Source organism: Podarcis erhardii (genome assembly GCF_964252035.2).
Source record: "Podarcis erhardii genome assembly, chromosome: 8".
NCBI classification, from domain to species: domain Eukaryota; kingdom Metazoa; phylum Chordata; class Lepidosauria; order Squamata; family Lacertidae; genus Podarcis; species Podarcis erhardii.
Genome location: NC_138499.1, coordinates 1,337,586 through 1,359,795, shown reverse-complemented (window position 1 = coordinate 1,359,795; position 22,210 = coordinate 1,337,586). Strand labels below are relative to the sequence as shown.

The 22,210-nt window shown below is 47.9% G+C and overlaps 2 protein-coding genes across 2 annotated transcripts; both read left to right on the top strand.

Annotated features, from left to right (window-relative positions):
- The first annotated feature begins 6,514 nt into the window (after window positions 1-6,514).
- On the top strand, window positions 6,515-14,427 carry LOC309348987 (fucolectin-like). Its single transcript, XM_081874833.1, has 4 exons — window positions 6,515-6,599; window positions 8,219-8,310; window positions 9,613-9,916; window positions 14,179-14,427. Exons 2-4 carry the CDS (start codon window positions 8,220-8,222, stop codon window positions 14,342-14,344), a joined length of 561 nt encoding a protein of 186 aa, XP_081730959.1. The 5' UTR covers window positions 6,515-6,599; window position 8,219; the 3' UTR covers window positions 14,345-14,427.
- A 4,242-nt stretch (window positions 14,428-18,669) lies between these two features.
- LOC309348236 (fucolectin-like) lies at window positions 18,670-21,962 on the top strand. The gene is made up of 3 exons (XM_081873277.1): window positions 18,670-18,826; window positions 20,018-20,312; window positions 21,736-21,962. Exons 1-3 carry the CDS (start codon window positions 18,682-18,684, stop codon window positions 21,893-21,895), a joined length of 600 nt encoding a protein of 199 aa, XP_081729403.1. The 5' UTR covers window positions 18,670-18,681; the 3' UTR covers window positions 21,896-21,962.
- The last annotated feature ends 248 nt before the right edge of the window (window positions 21,963-22,210 follow it).

The following is a 22,210-nucleotide window of genomic DNA, read 5'->3' as shown; positions in this document are numbered from 1 at the left end:
TGTTTCTAAGTGCATGTAACCTTTTTAAGCCTGCCTACCTTCTGGGATCATATTGTGAACAGAACGTGAGTAAACTCTTTTATACTTTTATAAAGACTGTGTCGTGTCTTGTATTTTAAGAGGGAACAAAGGGGAAATTACCAGAGTAATTATTATAGAGGTTCTAGCGAACCTGTGCAAGCGTTACCGTTGCGAACTTAAAAGGGGAATGTCTATAAACTCTGCTGATATTTTGGGAACTTGTTAGCACAAGTTGGATAAGGATATAATTAGTCAATATATCCTCTCCTGCACCCCAGAACATTCCCACACTAACTGCACATGACATTAAGTGTGTAGTGTTGGGAGCGTTTTGGGGGTTTTTTAAAAAAGAAAAGTTGATATGGGGAGGGAGTTTTACAGAAGGACTACAATGTTTGGAGAAGGGAAGTTTCATCTTTTGCACCACAGTTGTGGAAGGATACAGAGAGCCCAGCAACAGGTGACTTGGGAACGGCAGGCAGCCCTAGCCAGAAGCAAGAGGACCTCTGGCACCTCCTGCCCTGCTGTGCTGTGCCTCGAGCCCTTGCCGTGTGGGCACTCTAACAATAATAGTAATTCTAATTATTATAATTATAATTATTTTTATTTATACCTCACCCATCTGACTGGGTTTCCTCAGCCACTCTGGGCAGCTACCATCAAAATATTAAAATGCAATAATCTGTTAAACATTAAAAGCTTCCCTAAACAGGGCTGCCTTCAGATGTCTTCTAAAAGTCTGGTAGTTGTTTTTCTCTTTGACATCTGGTGGAAGGCGTTCCATAGGGTGGATGCCACTACTGAGAAGGCCCTCTGCCTGTTTCCCTGTAGCTTGGCTTCTCGCAGCGAGGGAACCGCCAGAAGGCCCTCGGCGCTGGACCTCAGTGTCCGGGCAGAATGATGGGGGTGGAGACGCTCCTTCAGGTATACTGGACCGAGGCCATTTAGGGCTTTCAAGGTCAGCAACAACATTTTGAATTGTGCTTGGAAACGTGTTGGGAGCCAATGTAGGTCTTTCAAGACCGGTGTTATATGGTCTCTGCGGCCGCTCCCAGTCACCAGTCTAGTTGCGTGGCAAGTCACCTCCCCCAGTGAAATAAAGACACGGACACAATGATGTAAGGTTAATGGGCATAAAAGGCCACAACTTTATTGATTACGGAAATTGAAGGTATTGGCCTTAGGCATTGGCTCCTATCGACTACCCGGCATGGTGACCGGGAAGGGTTGAACACAACCGTGGGAGTCCTGTTGAAGTACGCCAACTAGGATCCCACGGGCGTCACCGCTCGGGGGCGTGCCGGGGGCCCTACCTCACAAGGCTTCGGACAAGGCCACGCCCCCCGGAGTCCTCTACCAGACTACCCCTTCACATTGGGGGAAGGTGATGGCGCTTCCTTCCCCCCCTCCATTTGTCTAACATTGCCCCATGCCAATGCCTAACCGCCAATACCGAGAAAGTTGTGACGATTGCTACGAGGTAGGCGAAAAAACCAAAAGGCCGGAAATTGCGCCAACTTGGAAAAATTCCTACCAGGCCCCTTGCGGCGACCAACCGAAGTCCATAGCAACGCCAAGCCTGCCTAATCTAAGGGTGGGTGGGATGGGAAAACCGCTCCTCAGCTGGGCGAGGGGGAAAAGAGGGCGATCCCCGGGCGTGCCTGGCCCTAAATAGCCTGGGCCACGCCTCCCCCGCCTGCCGATTGGCGGGCTGGGTGCAGTCACGCCCGGGAATTCCCCCAAGTCTCGCGGGGCAAGGGAAGCCCCCGCGAATGTGGGAGGATCCTGCACGCAACACCCTCTCCGCTGGAAGGGGCGGAAAGGGCTCTGCCGCATTCTGGATTAGTTTCCGGGTCACCTTCAAAGGTAGCCCCACGTAGAGCGCATTGCAGTAGTCCAAGTGGGAGATAACCAGAGCATGCACCACTCTGGCGAGACAGTCTGCGGGCAGGGAGGGTCTCATCCAGTGTAGCTGGTAAACGTGGAGCGTGGACAACTGTGAGTCCAGAATAACTCCCAGGTTGCGCACCTGGTCCTTCAACCCAACCCTTTCAACAGTTCATCACAAGACTTGATTTCCAGGCTCTTCGTCTTCTTAGTCGCCCTTCTTGGCACACCTTCCAGCTTGTCCTTATCCTCTCAAACTGTGGTGCCCAAAAGTGGACAAAGGGCTCCAGGTAGGCCAGGGCTGAATAGAGTGGTGCTATGATTTCCCTTAATTGGGACACTAGACTTCTTTCGATGCAGCCTGGAATTGCAATAGCTTTTTCTATTTCTGCACCACACTGTTGGCTCAGTGGTGACAGCTTATGGGACAGACATACTTCAGACCCCGCTGTCAGATTGGTTGCAATACCATCAACTCCACGAGACCTTTAAATGAGACAAGCAGAAAGGCTTTTCTGCAGAACCCTCTAGACAGCCTGTGATAATATTTTTACAAGTCACCTCAGTTTCCAAGTGGGGAAAGACTCCAGGTGTTCCTTGGAATAAAGGTCAGCAGAACCAGTGGTGTCTTTAGGATCCGTGGCTTTATTTGCACATATATACAGCCTGAGCATAGGAGAGAGGTTCCCCACAAACATTGCATCTCCAATCTTTATTTCATGAGATACTATGACAGCAAAGAATAGAAATGCAGCATGAAAAGCAAAACCACACGACAAGATACAACTAGGGTTGCCATCTTTGCTCTTGCAAAATACAGGCAGGACTGGGGGGGGGGACTTAGGGTGAATTCCACCCCCCCCTGCTGCTGAAATGACTTCAAAGCAATCCATTACAATCCATTGCAGCCTAATAGGAGAACATCTCTGGACTAAGTCTCTCTCACACGCATTTGTAAATCTCTCCGTTCTTTGCTACCCAGAGCTAAGTACATTTCCTTTCACACACATGTAGTATTATGCAGCAAAGTTGCATCACATAACCTTTCTTTTTTGCATTCACATTCACACAATCATTTTGTTGCCTTCACATGGGATTTGCTTGTGAAAGCATACAAATGCTCATAACAGGATGAGACCTCACCATCCTACTGCCAAAATGTAGGAATAGGTTTTGTAGAGAGTCAGGAATGCTTAGTTTATGGCACAAGCTTGCATGACATTATTCAAAACTGTGCATGCATTGTACATGAAATACATATTTCATTAAGAATTGCATAAAACTATGGAGAGTAAATGGTTGAAATATGCTGATTTATTGTTGGAAAACAATGGAGGATTTAAATTACTGGTCAACTCACCACTGTGTGCTAACCACGCCTGCCACTTAGCTATTCTGCACTTTCTCTTTGATGGTAGCCTGACATCCAAGTGTGGAACAGGTGAGTGATGCCCACAGCAACCTGGCCGGCAAAAAAGTGGGCACTGACAGAGAAACCCAAACAAGACGTACCCTGGCTGCATTTGGTTCATATTATTTACCTTTAATGGTTTTTTATTGCCTCATGGCTGTCAAATTCACACAATGGCTTGAAGAGTTATGGGTGAGTGGTAATGACTGTCCTTGAGCTAATGAGGCTTAATTACTCCAAATTTGCAAAGTGCTTTGAAACAGGCTCTTGCTCCGGCCCTTTGGTGGTGGGTGGAAGGTATGAGAGCAAGTTCAGGAAACTAGCTTTAGGGGTTAGGGGTTAGGGGTTAGGGTTGGGTTTAGGGGTAAGGGGTAAGGGGTTAGGGGTTAGGGGTTAGGGGTTAGGGGTTAGGGGTTAGGGGTTAGAGGTTAGGGGTTAGGGGTTAGGGGTTAGGGGGTAGGGTCAGGGGTAGGGGTAGGCTTAGGGGTTAGGGGTTGGGGTTAAGGGTTAAGGGTTAAGGGTTAGGGTTTAAGTATTAGGGCTAGGGTTAGGGTTAGGATTGGGGGTTAGGCATAGGGGTTAGGGTTAGGGATTAGCAGTTGGGGTTGGGGTTAGGGGTTAGGGGTTAAGGGTTTAAAGATTAGGGTTAGGGTTAGGGTTAAGATAAAGGATTTGCTGAGATAACTTATAGAAGTGGAACACAAAAAGGTAGGTGAGAGGAGGTCAATGAAACAAGGGAATGAAAGATAGATTATGGTAAAGGTATGATGTGTGTTTTTAAATTGCTTTTGTTTTATTTTGTTTAGTTTATTGTGTCTAGATGTTAAGGTTGTGTTTTGTATTGTCTATATTGTATTGTTTCTTTTGTTCATTTTTTCCTTTTCTTCTTTCTTGTAAGTTTTAAAAGTAATAAAGATCATTAAAAAAAAAGATTAGGGTCAGGGTCAGGGTTAGGGATCTGGTCGGCCACTGTGAGAACAGGATGCTGGACTAGATGAGCCCCTGGCCTGCTCTCACCGTCTCTTCGCAGAAACCACAGGAGGGGAGAGTTGTTCCTGGGCTCAGTTTTGGTCAACTCACCACTGTGTGCTAACCACACCTCCCACTTAGCTATGCTGCAGTTTCTCTTTGATGGTAGCGTGACATCCAAGTGTGAAACAGGTGAGTGATGCCCACAGCGACCTGGCAGGCGCAGAAGTGGGCACTGACAGAGAAACCCAAACAAGACGTACCCTGGCTGCATTTGGTTCATATTATTTACCTTTAATGGCTTTTTATTGCCTCATGGCTGTCAAAGTGACACAATGGCTTGAAGAGTTATGGGTGAGTGGTAATGACTGTCCTTGAGCTAATGAGGCTTAATTACTCCAAAGTGCTTTGAAACAGGCTCTCGCTGCAGCCCATTGGTGGTGGGTGGAAGGTAATAATAATAATAATAATTTATTATTTAACACTCCCAATTGAGTGTTAAAAACAATCCAGCGTTAAATATTAAAAACTTCCCCAAAAAGGACTGCCTTCAGATGTATTTTAAAGATAGGATATCTGCTTATTTCCTTCACATGTGAAGGGAGGGTGTTCCACAGGGTGGGTGCCACTACTGAGAAGGCCCTCTGCCTGTTTCCCTGTAACCTCACTTCTCACAGTGAGGGAACCGCCAGAAGGCCCTCAGAGCTGGACCTCAGTGTCTGGGTAGAACGATGGAGGTGGAGACGCTCCTTCAGGTATACTGGACCGAGGCCATTTAGGGCTTTAAAGGTCAACACCAACACTTTGAATTGTGCTCGGAAACGTACTAGGAGCCAATGCAGGACCAGTGTTATGTGGTCTCGGCTGCCGCCCCCAGTCACCAGTCTAGCTGCTGCATTCTTGAATAATTGCAGTTTCCAGATCACCTTCAAAGGTAGTCCCACTTTGAGCGCATTACAGTAGTCCAAGCAGGAGATAACCAGAGCATGTACCACTCTGGCGAGACAGTCTGCGGGCAGGGAGGGTCTCATCCTGTGCACCAGATGGAGCTGGTAGACAGCTGCCCTGGACACAGAATTGACCTGCGCCTCCATGGACAGCTGTGAGTCCAAAATGCCTCCCAGGCTGCACACCTGGTCCTTCAGGGGCACAGTTACCCCATTCAGGACCAGGGAACCCCCCACACCCACCAGCCCCCTGTCCCCCCAAAACAGTACTTCTGTCTTGTCAGGATTCAACCTCAATCTGTTAGCTGCCATCCATCCTCTAATTGCAAGAGAGCAAGTTCAGAAAACCGGGTTTAGGGTTTAGGTTTTAGGGTTTGGTTTAGGGGTTGCGGTTGCGGTTGGGGTCATGAAGAGTCGGACACAACTAAGTGACAAAACAACAACCAGCATAACAAGGAAAAGCGGGACATTCTGAGATCAAATCAGATACAGGGACAGATTGGGGGTGTTCCTGGAAAATAGGGACACTTGGAGTCTGATCTACTAGTCCAGGATTCTGCTTTCTCAGTGGCGGATCAGTTGTCCATGAGAAGTCTGCAAGCAGAAGAGGTGTGTAGCCACACTCTCCTCATTTGTGATTTGCAGTAATTAGAATTAGGAGGATTGAGGAAGGACTTCAGCATAATGGCTAGTTACCACAGAAGGTCTTATTTCCACTCTGACACTCAACTTGCACGGATCAGAGATAATCCTGACAGGAGACTTTGGTAGTCGTGGAAGGACTCAGGAAATCTTAAACTGACTGCTGCCAGCTGGCCTACACTTGGACCTTGTTCAAGGGGAGGGAGGCAGAGATGTTTCTATGGGCTGGAAGAGGCCGTTTCAACTCAGAAGTGCCTACCCATTCTCCACAAGGCTGACCACAAAGTGTTCATTTTGGAGCTTAGCTGATGTGGTTGGGACCTGCCAGTATCAGCGCTCAGTCTGGCACCCATCTGACCTCTAAATGGGATAAATGGAATGAGGATGTCTTCTTCTAAAATCATCTCCTGACAAGGAGGTGCCGTTATTTCCTCTTGGGAGAGAGTCAGAAACCACACGAGCCCACTCAGACCCAGCTCAGATGAAGGATGTCAAAACCTGATCTTGATCCCTAGATCCTGGTGTCACCACCTTTCTGATTGGCCAGGTTGAGCCACGTCAGGCAAGCGCTGTCCATTGGGAAGGGGATAAAACCTGGAGGTGCAGGACTCCTCTGGGAGCAGGGAGGGAGGTCTCAGTTCCAGTTTGGGGAGAAGAACCTGTGTCTCCTCTCCCACCAAGAGCAACAGACACTTCTGCAGACCCCGAGAAAGAGAGGCAAGGTAAGTCGAAAAAACCCACTGGATGTGATTATTGAAGCCTAGAACACCTCCCAAAAAAGAAAGTCTGGACCCTGAATGCCCCACAGAATGGGCATATCTAAAACTGTGGTTTTCTTTTCTTTTCTTGACATTAAACGTTGGTTAGGCACTGTGGCGATAACACAGGGTCCCCGGACATTTAACGGTCTGTTGATCCCTGTGCCACCGCTACGCTCGCTTCCCTGCTGCCACCAACCAGTTACTCTCTAGTAAAACACTGAGTCCAGTCAGTTGTTAAAAGTGAGTCAAAAAAACAAGTTTATTTTACAAACAATAACAAGTTTATGGTTTCTCAGATAATATTCCTGTCAGTATCTTAACTTTAAGGGAGACGGGTGGCGCTGTGGGTAAAACCTCAACACCTAGGACTTGCCAATCGCATGATCGGCGGTTCGAATCCCCACGGCAGGGTGAGCTCCCGTTGTTCGGTCCCAGCTCCTGCCCACCTAGCAGTTCGAAAGCACCCTTAAAAGTGCAAGTAGATAAATAGGTACCGCTTTATAGCAGGAAGGTAAACGGTGTTTCCGTGTGCTGCGCTGGTGCTGGCTCGCCAGAGCAGCTTCGTCACGCTGGCCACGTGACCCGGAAGTGTCTCCGGACAGCGCTGGCCCCCGGCCTCTTAAGTGAGATGGGCGCACAACCCTAGAGTCGGACACGACTGGCCCGTACGGGCAGGGGTACCTTTACCTTTTTTTATGGACCTTGTATGGGACGCGGGTGGCGCTGTGGGTTAAACCACTGAGACTAGGACTTGCCAATCAGAAGGTCGGCGGTTTGAATCCCTGTGACGGGGTGAGCTCCCGTTGCTTGGTCCCTGCTCCTGCCAACCTAGCAGTTCGAAAGCACGTCAAAGTGCAAGTAGATAATTAGGTACCACTCTTGCGGGAAGGTAAACGGCGTTTCCGTGTGCTGCTCTGGTTCGCCAGAAGTGGCTTAGTCATGCTGGCCACATGACCCAGAAGCTGTACACCGGCTCCCTCGGCTAATAAAGCGAGATGAGCGCCACAACCCCAGAGTCGGCCACGACTGGACCTAACGGTCAAGGGTACCTTTACCTTTACCTTTCTAATACCTTCTGACTGATTATCTCAACTGTTTGACTGACTCCTCTTAACAAATTCTCTCTCTCTCTCTCACACACACACACACACACACACACAAACCAGACTAGCCCAACCCACAGACTTATCCTGTCTCTTCTAACTCCAGACTGTCTTCTCAACAACTCCAACTCTAACTCTAACTCACTCAAAAACCCTCTGGGCTTAAACCTTATACACAGTTAACTCTGCCCCCTGGGTTCCTATTGATTAGTCATTTTACAATTAGTTAACCCTTTCCCTATGAACCCAGTATGATGTCACACACATCGGAGGGCAAACGCCACAGGCACCTCTAGCACTTTGGAGAATAAGAGTTCTCCAGGCCAACCCAATAGCGCTTGATGCAGGACCCCCCCCCCAAAATCATTCAGTTTGTACAAACACGACACACACACACACACTCACACACGACATACGCACCGCTTCTGCTATAAATTCATAGTCTCTCCTCACTGCCTTCTCTGCTCCCTCCTGCAGGATGCTCCTCGTCTGGACTTTGCTGCTGCCCCTGGTACTTCTGGCAGGGCGGGGGGAGGCCCAGAGCTCCGAGCCTGACCTGAAAAGTACCAGTAAGAGCGGGGAAAAGGGAATGGAAAGGGGAACTCGCCCATGGGCAAGCAAAACGGGGCCCCTCCCCATGAACAGAGGGCACTCTTATTCCTCCCCCAACCAATGGCCTATAAGCTGGTTTCTGATGGTGAAAATCTGGAGGTCACCTTACTCCACGCATTGGGTAGGTGGCCTAGGAGAGGGAGGGAGCAGCAATGAAGAAGGTTTCCATGTTGTGGCTGGCATCCACAGCAATCTCTCAAAATTCAAAATGTAGCCACTGGTCCAAAAAATAGGTGACCCTTCAGGTCTATGCCAGGGCTGAAACTCCTTCAGTTCACCTGGTCCCAAGTTGTTCAGGTGCTTACACGTTAGAAACAAGACCTTGAAGATGCCCCGGCAGGTAACTGACAGCTTCCTCAGCACAGGTCCACTCAGCAACTTGGCCGCAGCATCATGCGCCAGCTGTAGCTGCTGAACCCATCCCAAGGGACGTCCCACATAGGGTGCATTACAGTAGTCCAGTTGTAAGATTACCAAGGCATGCATCGCCGTAGCCAAAGTATTCCTGTCCCGGAAAGGGCAGAGTTGGTGCACCAACCTAAGGTGAAAATGGGTGCTTCTGACCACAGAGGTAATCTGAAGCTCCATTAAGAAAGATGGATCTGGGAGCCCCCCAAAACTCTGCACCTCATCCTTCAGAGGGTTCGCAATCTCATCTGGCAATGGGGAAGTCCCCAACTTCTGGACCTGGAAACTGATGGCCCACAAAGTCTCATTCTGGCCAGGATGAGTATGATGGCTGCAAACCACTCGGAGGATTTATGACTGGCAAATGCAATATAAATTTTGTAAAACAGAATGGCATTTATTGGCACTGCTGTTATCTGTAGGTTAACGGCTAGTTCTTAATATGGGTGGTGACTGGGAGAACAGGATGATGGACTAGATGGGCCCTTTTGGCCTGATCCTGCTGCGTCAGGACTATTCTTGTATTCTTACTTCTCCCTTACTTACAGAGCCAGTGTGGTGTAGTGGTTAAGAGCGGTAGACTCGTAATCTGGGCAACCGGGTTCACGTCTCCACTCCTCCACATGCAGCTGCTGGGTGACCTTGGGCCAGTCACACTTCTCTCTGAAGTCTCTCAGCCCCACTCACCTCACAGAGTGTTTGTTGTGAGGGAGGAAGGGAAAGGAGAATGTTAGCCGCTTTGAGACTCCTTAAAGGGAGTGATAAAGCGGGATATCAAGTCCAAACTCCTCCTTCTCCTTCTTCTCCTCCTTCTCCTCCTCCTTCTTCTGCCCCGTCTTCTTTCTATCAAGCTGTTGCTCCAGCTCTCAACTTGGCCAGAGGCCGCCCAGCCTGTCAGTCCTCCATCATCTCACATCCAAGTGATCCGTCAGCTGACAAAGCCGTCGATGGGAACTCTGACGGGGTCTTCGGTCATGCCTCCTGCACCCACACCCACGAAGAATATGGACCATGGTGGCATGTGGAATTGGACGACCGGTATGCTATCTCCTCTGTGGTAGTGAAAAACCGTGCAGACTGCTGCAGCAAGAGACTCTGGGGAGCCCAGATCCGTGTGGGAGACCACGTGATTGACCATGGCAAGTTCAACCCCCTGTAAGTTCCCGTTGCCCCTCCCCTCCCCACTCGTCCTTCACCAAAGGCATCGCAGGAGACACTCTCAAGATCACCGCCTGCAGATTCGTTCACTTGTAGCTCCTTTGTTCTATTCCCAATCAGGGTGGGGGGGGGCAGAGGGTAGTGGATCCTGCCCATATTTCAAGACCTGATTCTGTGTGGAATGGCAAATGCTAATTCCTGCTGCTGGGTGGAAAGGCCTCTCTGATTTCTCCACTTGGGTGCTTCCCTGGTGTCTCAAGTTCATAAGTCCAAGACTGAACTTCTCATCTTTCCTTTTTTTAAATAAGATATTTATTAAAGTTTTCAAAAATAATACATTGTAAAACAAAAAGAAAAGAAACAACAAAAATACAGAAATACAAAAATACAGAAATAAAAACAATTTAAAAATCACATAGATTCCATTTACTTATTTTCTTTTAACTTATTTTCCCGACCTCCTCATACCTCCCTTTCTTATATTCCAATTCAGATTGTTTGTTCAGCAAATCCTCACCATTAGTTCTTTTACTTATTTCAAAACCTTATTTTCCATATCTCTTAAGCATTACAGCTGGAAACCACTTAATTTCTATCCAACATCATTCTAACATTCATTAATTTTGCAATATTTCTGCAAATAGTCTTTAAACTTCTTCCAATCTTCTTCCGCCGACTCTTTTCCCTGGTCACGGATTCTGCCGGTCATTTCTGCCAGTCCCATATAGTCGATCATCTTCATCTGCCATTCTTCCAGAGTGGGTAGATCTTGTGTCTTCCAATATTTTGTGATAAGTATTCTTGCTGCTGTTGTCGCATACATAAAAAAAGTTCTGTCCTTCTTTGGCACCAATTGGCCAACCATGCCCAGGAGAAAGACCTCTGGTTTCTTCAAGAAGGTATATTTAAATACCTTTTTCATTTCATTATAAATCATTTCCCAGAAAGCCTTAATCCTTGGGCACGTCCACCAAAGGTGAAAGAATGTTCCTTCAGTGTCTTTACATTTACAACATTTATTATCGGGCAAATGATAAATTTTTGCAAGCTTGACTGGGGTCATGTACCACCTGTAAATCATTTTCATAATATTCTCTCTTAAGGCATTACATGCCATAAATTTCAAACCAGTGGTCCATAACTGTTCCCAGTCAGCAAACATAATGTTGTGTCCAACATCTTGTGCCCATTTAATCATAGCAGACTTCACCGTTTCATCCTGGGTGTTCCATTTCAGCAGCAAGTTATACATCTTTGAGAAAATCTTAGTTTTGGGTTCTAACAATTCTGTTTCTAATTTCGATTTTTCCACCTGGAATCCAATTTTCTTGTCCAATTTATAAGCCTCCATTATCTGATAATAATGAAGCCAGTCTCGCACTTTGTTTTTTAGTTTCTCAAAACTCTGCAATTTCAATTTGTCTCCCTCTTGCTCCAAAATTTCCCAATATTTTGGCCATTTGGACTCCATATTGAGTCTTTTAAAAGCTTTCGCTTCCATTGGTGACAACCACCTTGGGGTTTTATTTTCCAATAAGTCTTTGTATCTTATCCAAACATTAAACAATGTGGTGCCCAGAACTGGACACAGTACTCCAGGTGAGGTCTGACCAGAGTAGAATATAGTGGCACTATTACTTCCCTTGATCTAGATGCTATACTCCTATTGATGCAGCCCAGAATTGCATTGGCTTTTTTAGCTGCCGCATCACACTGTTGGCTCATGTCAAGTTTGTGGTCAACCAAGACTCCTAGATCCTTTTCACATGTACTGCTCTCAAGCCAGGTGTCACCCATCTTGTATTTGTGCCTCTCATTTTTTTTGCCCAAGTGCAATACTTTACATTTCTCCCTGTTAAAATTCATCTTGTTTGTTTGGGCCCAGTTCTCTAATCTGTCAAGGTCGTTTTGAAGTGTGATCCTGTCCTCTGGGGTGTTAGCCACCCCTCCCAGTTTGGTGTCATCTGCAAATTTGATCAGGATGCCCTTGAGTCCATCATCCAAGTCGTTGATAAAGATGTTGAATAAGACCGGGCCCAAGACAGAACCCTGTGGCACCCCACTAGTCACTCTTCTCCAGGATGAAGAGGAACCATTGATGAGCACCCTTTGGGTTCGGTCAGTCAGCCAGTTACAAATCCACTGAGTGGTAGCATAGTCAAGTCCGCATTTTACCAGCTTCTTTACGAGAATATCATGGGGCACCTTGTCAAATGCCTTGCTGAAATCAAGGTCGACTACATCCACTGCGTTCCCTTCATCTACCAGGCTTGTAATTCTGTCAAAAAACGAGATCAGGTTAGTCTGACATGACTTATTTTTCAGAAATCCATGCTGACTATTGGTGATCACGGTATTCCTTTCTAGGTGCTCACAGACTGTTTGATTAATGATCTGCTCCAGAATCTTCCCTGGTATTGATGTCAGACTGACTGGGCGGTAATTATTTGGATCCTCTCTTTTCCCCTTTTTAAAAATAGGGACAACATTTGCCCTCCTCCAGTCTGCCGGGACTTCGCCTGTTCTCCAGGAATTCTCAAAGATGAGTGCCAGTGGTTCTGAGATCACATCTGCCAGTTCTTTTAATACTCTTGGATGCAGTTCATCTGGCCCTGGAGACTTGAATACATCTAAACTAGCCAAGTATTCTTGTACATAAAAATGCTTTATGTACTTTAACCTTGTCGTACCACAAATATGCATGCCACCCAAAATATGCATGCCACCCAAATATGCCACACAAATATGCATGCCACCCAAAAGCATTATTAAATCCTTCTAAGTCCAAAATGTCTGTGTTCTCAAAAAACAGCCAGTCTTTCAACCAGCAGAATGCTGCTGATTCATAATAGAGTTTGAGGTCTGGCAGGGCAAATCCACCCCTTTCCTTTACTGAACTTCTCATATTTCCTCCCCTCCCTCTTCTTTCACTCTCCCTCTTCCCTGACACTCCTGCCTTCTTCATCAAGCATGAAGCCTTGGACTCCCCTTTGGTTTGAATCCTGCCCTCGAGATGAACAAGCATGTTCCCTCCTCCATGTGACAGTCCTAAGATATTGGAAGATGGCTCTCATATCTCCTCTCAGTCACCTCTTTTCCAGGCTAAACATACCCAGGTCCCTCAACTGTGCTTCATAAGGCTTGGTTTCCAGACCCTTGATCATCTTGGTTGCCCTTTGTGGCGTTTGCCCTCCTAGGTGGGTCATAAGGAAAGGGTTAAATGAGTGTGAAGTGATTGGCCAGTGGGAACCCAAGAGGAGGAGTTAGAGTTAGAGTTGGAGTTGTTTGGAAGTCAGTTGGGAGTTGGAGAAGGAAGAGGGAGGACAAGTCCGTGGGTTGGTCTAGTTTTGATGTTACAGATAGGTAGCCGTGTTGGTCAGCCATAGTCAAAACAAAACAAATTCCTTCCAGTAGCACCTTAAAGACCAACTAAGTCAGTTCTTGGTATGAGCTTTCGTGTGCATGCACACTTCTTCAGATACACGATACATGTGTATCTGAAGAAGTGTGCATGCACACGAAAGCTCATACCAAGAACTGACTTAGTTGGTCTTTAAGGTGCTACTGGAAGGAATTTGTTTTGTTTTAGTTTTGATGTGTGAGAGTGAGTGAAACTGTTAGGAGGAGTCAGATAGACAGTTGAGATAATCATTTGGAAGTTATTAGGAAGGTATAGGCCGGTATAGAAACTAAGGATAAGAAACTGACAAGAAAAATTATCTGAAACCATAAACCTGTTAAGCCTTATAAAATAAACTTGATTATTTGTTTTAATGTTAACAACTGTCTGGACTCAGTGTGTACCCGACAGAAACGGGTTGGTGGCAGCGGGGTAGTGATCATAGTGCTGGCACAGGGATCAATAGACCGGCAAATGTCCGGGGACCCTGTCTGATCGCCACACCCTCCTCTGCAAACCTTCCAGCTTGTCAACATCCTTCTGAGATTGTGGTGCCCAGAACGGGACACAGGACTCCAGGCATGTTCTGACCAAGGCAGAATAGCGGGGTACTATTACTTCCCTAGATCTGGACACTAGACTTCTGTTGATGCAGCCTAGAAGAGCATTGGCTTTTTTTGCTGCTGCATCACACTCATGCCTCATGTTCAGTTTGTGGTCCACCAAGACCCCTAGATCCTTTTCACATGTACTGCTAGTGAGCCAGGGGCTCCCGCAGCCATGGAAATACCTCAGAGGGTAGACGGAGTCATTCTGAATTGTTTCCACCCCAACGTTGACCTCCCGTTTCTCTCTGTAGTTGTGGGACCATCACAGATTATGGTCTTGGCTCCATCAGCACCATCAATTGCCAAGGGATGAAGGGTCGCTATGTGAGCGTGAACCACCCAGGAAAGTCAGCTATCCTGACCTTGTGTGAGGTGGAAGTCTATGGGACAAAGTTGGAGGATGAACCTCAGAGATAACCAGCCATGCATCGAGTGGAAAGTTGCATGGGCAGAACTGATGGAATCAATGTTGGTTGTCCAATAAACATCCTTTGAGCAGCCTTCTTTTGTCTCTCCAATTTGTTCGTCAGAACCAAGGGGGTCTGTGATTTTGCCAGAGCCATAGAGGAGGCCAAATGACGCCTTGTGGATACTGCAAGTCCTATGTGCCAGGGATCCCTCACAAAGAGAACTGGTCGCACAACGAGGGAGGCCAGAGAATTATGCACTAAGACAGAGGTCCTCAAATTACAGTCCGTGGGCCAGATCCAGCCTGCCCGGCAATTGTCTCCACCACAGCCACCCAGCACCTTCGGGCGCAAGAGGCAGGGACGCAGGCTCCCCCCAAGCCCAGGGAAAACCCCCACAAAGCCCAGAAGTTCCACCTCTCTACCTTATTCATATCTCTTTGGCCTCACTCCCAACGCACATGCGCCCTTTGTCAGTTGTGTTTAGTTTTGTAGTGTAATGTGTTTTTCTTTGTTGTGTGTTTTGTTATGTTGTTTTTGTGATAAATGTGGAAAATCAATAAAAAAAATTGGGAGGAGGAAGAAGAAGAAGAAGGAGGAGGAGGAGGAGGAGGAGAAGAAGGAGAAGAAGAAGAAGAAGACATGGATTCTGGAAGCAGCAGGGAGAACCCACAGAAATGTTGCTTGGAGGAAATCTGTGGCGGCTCCTTCTCTTAATGACGTTTAGATCCAAGTTGTCCCTTGCCCTTCTGTCTTCTGCATGCAGATTTCCTGCTGTCATAAAAGGGGGGAGACCTAAACTCCTGGGAGTAAATAGCCTCTAACCAGGAGAGAAACTGAAAAAAACCCTTCTGTGTGGAAGGACACTGAGACATCAGAAAAGGCAGGATTATTCACCCTTCCACACCAATGAAAGCACAACCGATTCAGGACAAAAGCAGAAAAACTGTTTTCTTTCTTTCACCAACCCTAGAGAATTAATACAGCCTTATTAGGGTCAGCCCGTTGACTTTTCATGCCAGTATCAAAAAGAAGCTGCAAAGATACAGAAAGCAAATTCTCTGGCTAACGGAGCAGAACCAAGGTGAAAGGTTGCCTGATAAGTCAAAAGAGGTTGTTACAGAAATGACGGGGGGGGGGGCACATCTTTAAAGTTGTTACAATTTTACAAGTATCATGCCTGAATGTATCCTTTCGACTTGACAGCTCAGGGAAGATACCCAGCTTCATAAATTCGTAGAAAATCCATACTTTAACCGGTTCTCCTCATTCCGACGCCATTTTAACCCTTAAAGAAAGGTGAATTTGGGCTCCACCTCCCTCCATGAGCCAAGAAGCAGGAAGTCCTGTAGGCAGCAGGAACAGGGCATCCCACCATAATTCCCCAGGCGTGAGAGAACAGACACGGCCCCCCACCCAGCGAGTGACCAGAGGGGCAACACTAGACATCCCCAGAGGCAGTTGAGCAAGTCCGGTGTTCTGAAAGCCCATCTCCAGACCAGTCCTGAGGTCAAGGAGATGTCAAGAGTTTTATTGTTCTTTTGGTGATGGGGACTTAAGAGGTGTTGGGAAAGGGGTCTGAGAAAGTGACCTCATGTTGGACTTGTTTACCCCCTGCCCATTTGTGACATGCCAGTGATGTAGTGATGATGTCTCAGTGATGCCTCTCGAAGTGTATTCAAGGGAAGGAGGGAAGGTTTAAAAGAGGACGTCACCCCTTACTTGGGGTTCTTACTCCTGGGGGGATCTGTTGCACAACAGTAAATATCATGGTCTACTGACTGCTGTTTTGCTCCAAATTACTTGGCTGGAACTTCCTTCTTTCACTGACTGCGTGGACCCACAGGGGACTTGCACTTCGATGAGCTGGACTGTTGAGTAGTCTCTCACCCCGGAATTTTTTCCATAACAAGGTCAAAACATAATAAAAAAGGAGGTGCGTTTAAAGACATGGCAGGAAGGTGAATTGGGACAACCACTGAGTAGCTTAGCATGTCTAAACCACACATTTAAACCTAGTTTAAGTCAAATCCACACTTGCTTCATTATTCTGAGAAGTGTAAATCTCCAAGGGACTGGAACTTGCCTTCAAAAAAAATGAAATTTCTGGACTCCTAGAACTCTAAGACTCTGTCCCCTGCAATTGGACGCAAACTCTGACCTGCAAGAGGAAGTAATATTTGTCCCTAGGCAGTGCCAAGTGATTTGAATATATGAAGCCTCCAATTTCTCATTTAACACATGTTTGCAACAAACACTAAAAGCCATATTTATTTTGGTCACATCCCAGCCATGCCTATTAAAACCCAAAGTCAATAGTCTGATTGCATTGACAGCATCAGTCTACCTATGTGAAGTCAAGAGGCTCTCTGAAGAATTTCATAGCAACCTTCTGGATCAGACCAGAGGTCCATCTCCTCGCCCAGAATCCTGTTCTCTCCATTGCCAACCAGGTGCCCATGGAAAGCCCACCAGAAGGAGAGGAGCGAAACAGCACTCTCACTATTTGTGGTTCCCAGCAATTGGCCTTCAGAGGCATCTTTGGTGATCCCTCGTAGCCGAGCAAGATTGTCTTCCATAAACACGGTTTTAAAAGTGAGTCCATAAGTGACTGTGGAGGCCAATTCTGGATCGATCCACACGTCCTTCCACAGTGGGGACATGGGTTTCTGGACCGGAGTTGATCACGGTGTGGATTTGCCAAGTGTGCCTTCCTCTTAGCACGTTTCTCCCTCACGTCCTGAGTTCGAGTGTCTTCAAAGCCCATCACACCTTTGGTAAACGCTGTACTCCAACTGGAGCGCTTGCAGGCCAGTGTTTCCCAATTGTCGGTGTTTATGCTACATTTTTAAAGATTTGCCTTGAGACAGTCTTTAAACCTCTTTTGTTGACCACCAACATTACTCTTTCCATTTTAAAGTTCAGAATAGAGTAGGTGCTTTGGAAGACGATCATCAGGCATCCGCACAACATGACCAGTCCAAAGAAATTGATGTTGAAGAATCATTGCTTCGACACTGGTGATCTTTGTTTCTTCCAGTACACTGGCATTAGTTCACCTGTCTTCCCAAGTGATGTGTAAAAATTTTCAGAGACACCGTTGATGGAATCTTTCAAGGAGTTGGAGATGGAGTGGTCCATGTTTCACAAGCAGACAGTAAGGTTGGTAGTACAGTAGCTTTGTAAACAAAGTCTAACAATGTGAGGTCAAGAGGCTCTCTTAAGAAATCCATAGCGACCTTCTGGATCAGACCAGAGGTCCATCTCCTCGCCCAGAATCCTGTTCTCTCCGTTGCCAACCAGGTGCCCATGGGAAGCCCACCAGGAGGAGAGGAGTGAAACAGCGCTCTCGCTACTTGTGGTTCCCAGCAATTGGCCTTCAGAGGAGGAAAAACATCATCACCATGACTAGCAGCCATCGAAGGCCTTAGTTGCCGTCTGGCACTCAACTGCCATAGATCACAGAGTGTGGTGGTCGTGGCAGGGCTCAGGAAATCCCAGACTGGCTGCGTCCAATACAGTGGTACCTCGGGATGCGAACGGGATCTGTTCTGGAGCCCCGTTCGCATCCCAAACAGAACGCAAGATGTGACAGCGCATCTGTGCATGTCGTGTTTTGCCGGTTCCGCGCATGGCGTCATTTTGAGCATCTGCGCATGCACGAGCGGTGAAACCCAGAAGTAACGGGCTCCGTTACTTCCAGGTTGCCGCGGAGCGCAACTCAAATGCGCTCAACCCAAAGCACATTCAACTAAAGGCATTACTGTACTCACTTTAGCATCCACCTGCCCTCTAAATGCAACAAGGATATATTGCTAAACTCAAGGCAGATCCTCTGGTGATAAGGCTGTGCAAATTCCCCCTCTTGGCAGAGATGTAGAAACCACAGAAGACGGATGTAAACAGTGGATCTTGATAGCCAAATTCCCGCGGTCAAAGTCTTCCTGATTGGTTGGGTTGTTCTGAGTCAAACAGGAACTGCCTGTTTGAAAGGAGATAAAACCAGGAGGGACAGGATTCAGCTGGAAGCAGGGAGGTCTCTGTGTCAGTTTCAAGAGAAAAACCTGGGCTTGCCAAGCCACCAAGAAGGACAACAGGCGCTGATCCCAAGAAAGAGAGCCAAGGTAAGTCTGGGAAATCCATTGGATGTGAGCCTTGAAGCCTAGAACATGCCTAGAAGTCTTGACCCTGAATGGGCATTGTTATCGTTCAGGTCTTATATAGGACTGTAAGGAATCTCTGGAGGAGGACGACCGTTCTCCTGCCCAACGTGGTCCTTGATTGACCTGAATGCCACTCCTGGCTGCAACCAAAGCCCTCTGAGGCTGCTAAGGGGGCCAGACCCCCATGGCTCCTGCAGGCAGCTGTCCCTCACTGCCATCTCCACTCTGCCCTTGCATGATGCTCCCTACCTGGACTTGGCTGCTGGCCCTGGTGCTCCTGGCAGGCCAGGTGGAGGCCCAGAGCTGCAAGCCAGAACTGCAAGCTATTGGTAAGACATGGGGGGCGCAAGGGCCAGTCTATGGGTCAAAGCAACACTTTGGAGTTTTATTACAAGCAAGCACGAGACAGACTTTATTAAGTCAACAAATAGGATTCCGTTTCAGTCTGTTGGCCCTGCTGTTTTTGGAGAGAGAGACCCTGGGTCAGCCTCATAGGACCATATAACTGTAGAGTTGAAAGGCACCCTGGGGTCATCTAGTCCAGCCCCCTGCATTGCAGGAATCTCAACTCAAGCACCCATGATAGGTGGCCCTCCAACCTCTGCTTAAAACCCCCCAGGGAAGGAGAGTCCACCCCCTCTCGTGGGAGCCTGTTCCACTGCCAAACAGCTCTTACTGTCAGAAAGCTTTTCCAAATGTTTAGTAGGACTCTCCTTTCTTGCAACATAAGGCCATGGGTTCAAGTCCAACCCTCCAGAGCAGGGGAAAACAAGCTTGCACCATCTTCCAGGTGACAGCGCTTGAGATATTTGCAGACGGCTCTCATATCTCCCCTCAGGCTCCTCATTTCCAGGCTAAACATATTCAACTCCTTCAACCGTTCCTCATCAGGCTTGGTTTCCAGACCCTTGACCATCTTGGTTGCCCTCCTCTGCACACCTTCCCAGCTTGTCAGCATCCTTCTTAAATTATGGTGGCCAGAATTGGACACAGTATTCCAAGGCAGAAGAGAGTGGAACGATTGCTTCCCTTGGTCTGGACCCTAGACTTCTACTGATGTAGCCTAGAATAGCTTTCACTTTTCTTTTTTTCTTTCTTTCTTTCTTTTTTTTGCTTCTGCATCACTCATGTTAATTTGTGGTCCACCAAGACCCCTAGATCCTTTTCACAGGTATTGCTAGTAAGCAAGTGCAATTCAAGAAAATGTTTTGTTCTGTAAGCACCTCCTCATTTCCCTGAGCTTCTGTGCAGACGTGGGGCTTCCTTCTCTCAAGTAGGGCACATGGCTGCAGTGTAATTAAGAAATGCTACCACATCAGCGGTACTGTATTCTTTAGTGTCACTGCTTGTTCTGAGCATGAAAGAAATCTAAATCTAAAAATAATAATGAGCCTGCTGCTGCCTTCCTGTCCTGCTTGGGGGCTTCCCAGAAGTATTTGAGTGGATGAGACGGGCTGGTCTCTTATTGCATTATTATTTGTCCTTGTCCCCATCTTCTTTCTCTCCTTCCCTGACTCCAGCTCGCAACCTGGCCAGAGGCCGCCCAACCTGTCAGTCCTCCGTCTTCCCCCACGAGATTATTGGAACAGCAAGCAAAGCCGTGGATGGGAACTGCGGTGGGGACTGGTATAAAACGGGCACCTGCACCCACACGCAGCTGGACACGGAGCCCTGGTGGCACGTGGACTTGGGCCAGCAGTACGCCATCTCTGCTGTGGTGGTGAAGAACCGCGGGGACTGCTGCGGTGAGAGACTCCAGGGAGCTGAGATCCGCGTGGGAGACTCTGTGGGAGACCATGGCAAGTCCAGCACCCTGTAAGTTCCGGTTGCCTCTTCCCAAAATCTCCTTCCAGAAATCTCCCTTCTTGTAACTTGGAGTCCTTGGTTCAGGTCCTCCGCTCCATCCCAGGAGAAAAGAAGCTTGCTCCATCTTCCAGGTGACAGCTCTTGAGATATTTGGAGATGGCTCTCATCTTTCCCTTTCTAGGCTAAACATCCCCAGTTCCACCAACCGTTCCTCATTAAGACTTGGTTCCCAGACTCTTGGCCATCTTGGTCGCCCTCCTCTACACAGGTCCCAGCAAACACGATGTGTACAGTTTTAATTCTACCAACGTTTAATGGGGGGGGGGGTTTGGTAACGATTGCTTTTCCGTGTGTTTTGCAGTTCTTCTTTTTATATGTAAGCCTGTCACGGTCTGGTTTACGGGCGATCGAAGTCCCAGCTGGGGACGTTGGGACTGGGGGCAAGATGGAGGGGTGAGAGCAGGAACGGGGGTCCAGAAGCCAGGAGTCAGGAAGCCGAGGGTCTGAGGGTCAGGAAGCAAGGAGTCAAGAAGTCAGGGGTACAAGGGTCAAGAAGCAAGAAGCCAAACGCAGCAAGGCAGGGAACGTGTTGCTGTGGCAAAGAGCCAAAGGGAAAATGCTGACCTTATATCCCTTCCCGGCTGTTGCCACCAGGTGCTGTGAGTTACCAATCGGCCTCACCTGTGCAGCCACACCTTGCCTCTCCAGAACAACTTAGGAAGGCCCCAGTCCTGCAGAGTCCTATTGGTCACAGGGCCTGGCTCCTGCGCACACTCCTGACAAAGCCATGCTGAGTCCCATCAGGGGAAAAGACAGGCCATAAATAAAAACACCCCCCACCCCAATCCCTCCTTCAGGGATGGAGTCAAGGCTTCCTTGGTCTCCTCTCCTCTGCCCGACCTCTTCAGCACATCGCCAATTCACTTCGCTTCCCCCTCCTCTGTGAAGTTGGGCATTCCTTAGGCAAAGCACTGCTCTGCATCAGCTCCTCACCCCCCTTGACCCCTGTGGCCCCCTCCTCCTGGGTCCTCCTCGGACTCCGCCTGGCCGTCTCCTGTCTGCTCTCTTCGGCCAGAAGCCCCTTGCCACCAGGCGCTGCCCTTCCTCCAATCCCTCCGCTCGGAGATCCATTCGAAGCCCCTTGTCCTGCCTTGGCACAGACATCTGGCCCCTCAGTCTGTGTAAAGACCTGGGCATGCAGCGGACACTTAAAACAATGCCAGCGGTTAATGATGAAAATTGGGGAATGTGGGAAGCCACCTTTGAGCGATAGGAATGGGTGGGGGCTGGCATTTGGGAGTCCTTTCACATACAGCTTTGAGATTTTCCCCTTTAAAATCTAAAGCGGCATAGAAACAAAACGTATGAATAAATGTATGAATATCCCCATAGACTGAGCTGTTTTGAATTCACCTCCACTTTCTCTCTACAGCTGTGGGACCATCACAGACACCAGCCTTGGCTCCGTCAGCACCTTGTACTGCAATTGGCTCAAGGGCCACTATGTGAGCATCCACATCCCGGGAAGGGCCGAATACTTGACCTTGTGCGAGGTGGAGGTCTATGGCACCAAGGCAGAAGACCAGTGCTAGGGATCAGCAGTCTCTGCGTGTGTGTGTGTGTTGGGGGTGGTGAAATAAAGAATTATTCTCCGGTAAACTTCCTCTGAATTGGCTTGTTTTGTCTCTCCCGCATCCCTCCCTGCGAGAGAGATAGATAAACTTTATTAGCATTAGCCAATGGCCAGGGCAACATGAAACAAGCAATATATACAAATAAAAAGACAGCAATGGGTATAAAGGGCAGTCAAATGACCAAGATTATCGTTCAGATCCTCCCTGCGAGAGATGCTGTCCTTTGGCCTGACGCACAGAACAGGCCATCTGCTGTCTAAGGTTGACCCACAA